Source organism: Eurosta solidaginis, chromosome X (assembly GCF_040869045.1).
Source record: "Eurosta solidaginis isolate ZX-2024a chromosome X, ASM4086904v1, whole genome shotgun sequence".
Taxonomy (NCBI): domain Eukaryota; kingdom Metazoa; phylum Arthropoda; class Insecta; order Diptera; family Tephritidae; genus Eurosta; species Eurosta solidaginis.
The window spans coordinates 8,689,627-8,694,634 of NC_090324.1; the positions used below are offsets into that span (position 1 = coordinate 8,689,627).

General features: G+C 34.3%; 1 protein-coding gene across 1 annotated transcript; it reads left to right on the forward strand.

Annotated features, from left to right (window-relative positions):
- Positions 1 to 2,148: 2,148 nt before the first annotated feature.
- LOC137234776 (uncharacterized) lies at positions 2,149 to 4,512 on the forward strand. The gene is made up of 4 exons (XM_067758196.1): positions 2,149 to 2,200; positions 2,484 to 4,044; positions 4,111 to 4,170; positions 4,239 to 4,512. The coding sequence occupies exons 1-4, from the start codon at positions 2,195 to 2,197 to the stop codon at positions 4,496 to 4,498; spliced, it is 1,887 nt and encodes a 628-aa protein (XP_067614297.1). The 5' UTR covers positions 2,149 to 2,194; the 3' UTR covers positions 4,499 to 4,512.
- The last annotated feature ends 496 nt before the right edge of the window (positions 4,513 to 5,008 follow it).

Sequence of the window (5,008 nt, forward strand, 5' to 3'; positions counted from 1 at the left end):
TGTATATATATACTATATATACCATCATATATATATTATATATATCACCGATCTCTATGATTTTTTGACACAACAATACATACTATATACGTAAGCAATCGGTGAAATTTGAAGCTTATAGCTGTTAAAATGGGGTAGAAATTGCGAAAAGTTTCTTATCTGAACAATCGGTTGTATGAGATATATACTATATATACAACCGATCTCTATGATTTTTTCAGACAACAATATATGCTATATACGTAAGCAATCGGTGAAATTTGAAGCTTATAGCTGTTAAAATGGGGTAGAAATTGCGAAAAGTTTCTTATCTGAACAATCGGTTGTATGAGATATATACTATATATACAACCGATCTCTATGATTTTTTCAGACAACAATATATGCTATATACGTAAGCAATCGGTGAAATTTGAAGCTTATAGCTGTTAAAATGGGGTAGAAATTGCGAAAAGTTTCTTATCTGAACAATCGGTTGTATGAGATATATACTATATATGCAACCGATCTCTATGATTTTTTCAGACAACAATATATGCTATATACGTAAGCAATCGGTGAAATTTGAAGCTTATAGCTGTTAAAATGGGGTAGAAATTGCGAAAAGTTTCTTATCTGAACAATCGGTTGTATGAGATATATACTATATATACAACCGATCTCTATGATTTTTTTAGACAACAATATATGCTATATACGTAAGCAATCGGTGAAATTTGAAGCTTATAGCTGTTAAAATGGGGTAGAAATTGCGAAAAGTTTCTTATCTGAACAATCGGTTGTATGAGATATATACTATATATACAACCGATCTCTATGATTTTTTCAGACAACAATATATGCTATATACGTAAGTATTCGGTGAAATTTGAAGCTTCTAGCTGTTAAAATGGGGCTAAAATTTGCGAATATATATATATATATATATATATATACTATATATGTATACTATATATACCACCATATATATACTATATATACCACCGATCTTTATGATTTTTTCAGACAACAATATATGCTATATACGTAAGCATTCTTAAAATAGGGCAGTAATTAAGAAAAGTTCCTTATCTGAACAATCGGTTGTGGAGGATATATACTATATATACGACCGATCTCATCAATTTTTCCAGGCAACAATATGTGCAATATACGAAAGTATATAGTGAAGCTTGAAGCTTCAATCTGTTAAATTGGGTAAGATATTACAAAAATCCTCTTTTTCTGAAAAATCGGTTGTATGGAGGATATATGCTATAGTGGTCCGATCCGGTCGGTTCCGACAAATGTCTAATCGCACACCCCAATACACCCGCTCACCAAATTTTATCAAGATATCTCAAAAATTGAGGGACTAGTTTGCATACAAACAGACAGACGGACATGGCTAAATCAACTCAGCTCTTCAACCTGATTATTTCGGTATACTTAATGGTGGGTCTATCTATTTTCCTTTAAGGACTTACAATTTTCGGTTTCGTGACGAAATTAATATACCATTTTATTTTCATGAAAGGTATAAAAATAGGTAGGTACTTTTTGTGAGGATGCAAAGTTTCAGGTTTTTTGTGGTCTGCGTGTAAAAACTATGACTACGAATCACGTACTTCAACAATTTATGACGTAAACGTAACTATTTGATGAAATTTGATGAATTTTGAAGCTTCTAGCCGTAAAAAAGGGGCAAAAATGACAGTTTATATGAAGTATATAATATATATACCACCGATTTCTATGATTTTTTCAGACAACATTATATGCTATATACGAAAGCATTTTGTGAAATTTGAAGCTTCTAGCTGTTAAAACGGGGCAGAAATTGCGCAAAGTTTCTTATCTGAACAATCGGTTGTATGAGATGTATACTATGTATACCACCGATCTCAATGATTTTTTCCGACATCAATATATGCTATACACGTAAGCATTTGGTGAAATTTGAAGCTTCTAGCTGTTAAAATGGGGCCGAAATCGCAAAAAAAATATATATATAGAGTAAAGGGGGGGTAATATGGGCCACGCGGGTAATATGGTCCACCCAGTTATCTTGAAATTCAGACGTCACATCCTCCGTTATTTTCGTTTAATTTCTTTGTCTATTCGCGATAGTTTCCTCAGTTTGAATTTGTCGTTCAGCAAATGCGGGTATTCGAGTAAAAGTATTTTTTGTGAAATAGTGTTTGCTGATAATTATATGTCAGTAAGTGGAATTTGCGTTTTTATTTAAAATTTATTGTGCAACGAACAAATGGACAAATAACATGCGTTTAATATATATGTTTTGCTAACTTTAAATGGCTATAGTTTATTAAACATCGTTAGCGTTCGAATTAAACCCAGTTATTTCGACAGCACGTGTTGTGGGTAATATGGACTGCCACTATAGGGGCTAATATGGACTAGTGGTCCATATAACCCGCAGAAAAAATTTTTGCTCTTTTCGCTCTATTATCCTTGAGTTCATTAAGATTTTATTAATGTAGGATATGGCTCCTGGAAAGCGTAAAAACTGGAACACCGAGGACATGAAAAAAGCGATTACAGCGGTACGATCTAATACCTGTGGTTATTTAAAAGCAGCTAAATTGCACAATGTTCCTAAGTCAACTTTAATAAGGCTAGTGTTAAAGGAAGATTCCGAAATCGAAGAAGTCGTAAATACAAAACTAGGGCGTAAGCCAGTTTTTCCAGAACATTTTGAAAAGATGCTGGTGGATTACGTTCTGACGATGGAATCGAAATTATTTGGACTAAGCAGAATGGATGTTAAGTACTTAGCCTATCAACTGGCTGAAAAAAATAATATTATGCACCCATTTTCAAAAGAAAATCAGCTTGCGGGTAAAGATTGGCTGCGCGGTTTTTTGAAGAGGAACCCAAATTTAGCGTTCCGCTCTCCAACGGGAACTTCTTTGGCAAGAGCACGAGGCTTCACAAAAGATAATGTGAATACCTTTTTTGATATTCTTGAAAAGGAAATGGATAATTTTATTTATTCAGCCAACAATGTTTTTAACGTTGATGAAACAGGCATAAGCGTCGTCCCGTCAAAATTACCCCAAGTATTGTCAAGGAAGTGTAAAAGGCAGATTGGAAGCCTAACATCTGCAGAGAGGGGATCTACGATCACAACTATTGTTTGTATGAGTGCAAGTGGAATATTTGTTCCCCCACTATTTATATTTCCACGCAAGAAGCGCTCAGACTTGTTATTAAAAGGAGCGCCGCCAGGATCAATATACGAATGTCATCCGTCCGGCTGGGTGCAAACATATATTTTTACAATATGGTTTAAGCACTTCATAACACATGTCAAACCATCAGCTGCTTCACCAATATTGCTCGTCTTAGATGGTCATTCAAGTCATACAAGAAATATTGAGATTCTTGATTTGGCTAGAGAAAACCACGTATCTATCGTATCCATCCCTCCTCACTCAAGCCACAAAATACAGCCTCTAGATAAAACTTTCATGGGGCCTCTTAAAAGATATCTTTCGGAAGAAATACGTGTTTGGATGCGTTCGAATTGCAGAGCTTTGACGCACTTCGATATGGCAGACCTATATGGAAAGGCGTATATGCGAGTTCAGAGTGGGGAAATCGCAATCAATGGATTTCGCACCACCGGTATATTTCCCCTGAACAGGCATATATTTCGTGATGATGAGTTTTTAGCTGCCGGTGAGGAAGAACCACATTCTCCTCCTCGAATTTGTGAAAGCGCTTGCGAAGCACCCGAAGAAATACTGAATAACGAAAGCACAGTAGAATCAGAAACCACGTCTCGGGTAATAACACCGATGGAAATATCTCCGGTTCCTATAAAAAAAACGAAGCGTTCTAATCGTGGCAGACCAGCAGGAAAGTCGACGTTATTAACGTCTTCTCCGTATAAGAAATCACTACAAATTTCGTTGGAAAAAGGAGCTGAAAGGAAACCTCTAAGAGAAACCAAAAAACGTCAAGATAGTCATTCTAATAAGCCCAGTACCTCCAAGAAAAATATTAAAAAATTTAATTTTGCAAAAGAAAAGTTCGCAGGTAAGACTGCTTAAGCAAAAATTTTGATTAAATTTGTAAAACATTCGTTCTCTATTTTCATTCAAGAATCCAGCACTTCCAAATCAGTTATGAAAACAATGAACTCCGCAAGAGAAAAATGCCCAGGTAAAGTTATTAAAGTAAAGGTTTTGATTTAGTATTTATAATATCGTCTTCTTCTTATTTCTTTTCAGGAAAAAGGAAGAAGAAAAATTCATCATCCTCTTCGGATTTGGATGATAGTTATAGCGTCCGGGACGAATCTGACGAATTTTTAGAATTTGCAAACGCCGCTGAGAAAGAGGATGCGAAATCCCAATATTGCTCTACTTTTTATTCGGAAGATCGATCTGGTGAGATATGGGTTCAATGCGTCTCTTGCAACAATTGGAGCCATGAAGAATGTGCTGGTTGTGAACAAGATCTATTTATATGCGACATGTGTACACAGTAAACACTGCGGCTAATATGAACTACCTGGTCCATATTACCCCCTATTTTTTTTTCGCCTTTCTGGGTATTTTTAACTTTTTACATTTTTTTTATATTTTTTGAGTTTGGATTTATGCTATTGCAATAAAAAATAAAAATGAATTGTTTTTTAAAGTCAATAAAATTATTTTCATTTTTACAACAATACATATTATCTCATGTATTTGGTGAATTGTTTACCAAGAAAAGATTGGTGGTCCATATTTGCCTACTTTACTCTACTATATATATATATACTATATATACCATCATATATATATTATATATATCACCGATCTCTATGATTTTTTGACACAACAATACATACTATATACGTAAGCAATCGGTGAAATTTGAAGCTTATAGCTGTTAAAATGGGGTAGAAATTGCGAAAAGTTTCTTATCTGAACAATCGGTTGTATGAGATATATACTATATATACAACCGATCTCTATGATTTTTTCAGACAACAATATATGCTATATACGTAAGC

Coding starts and splice junctions, on each gene's coding strand:
- LOC137234776 (XM_067758196.1), top strand. Junction 4,045..4,110: donor TGCAAAAGAAAAGTTCGCAG/GTAAGACTGCTT, acceptor TTTTCATTCAAG/AATCCAGCACTTCCAAATCA. Junction 4,171..4,238: donor CGCAAGAGAAAAATGCCCAG/GTAAAGTTATTA, acceptor ATTTCTTTTCAG/GAAAAAGGAAGAAGAAAAAT.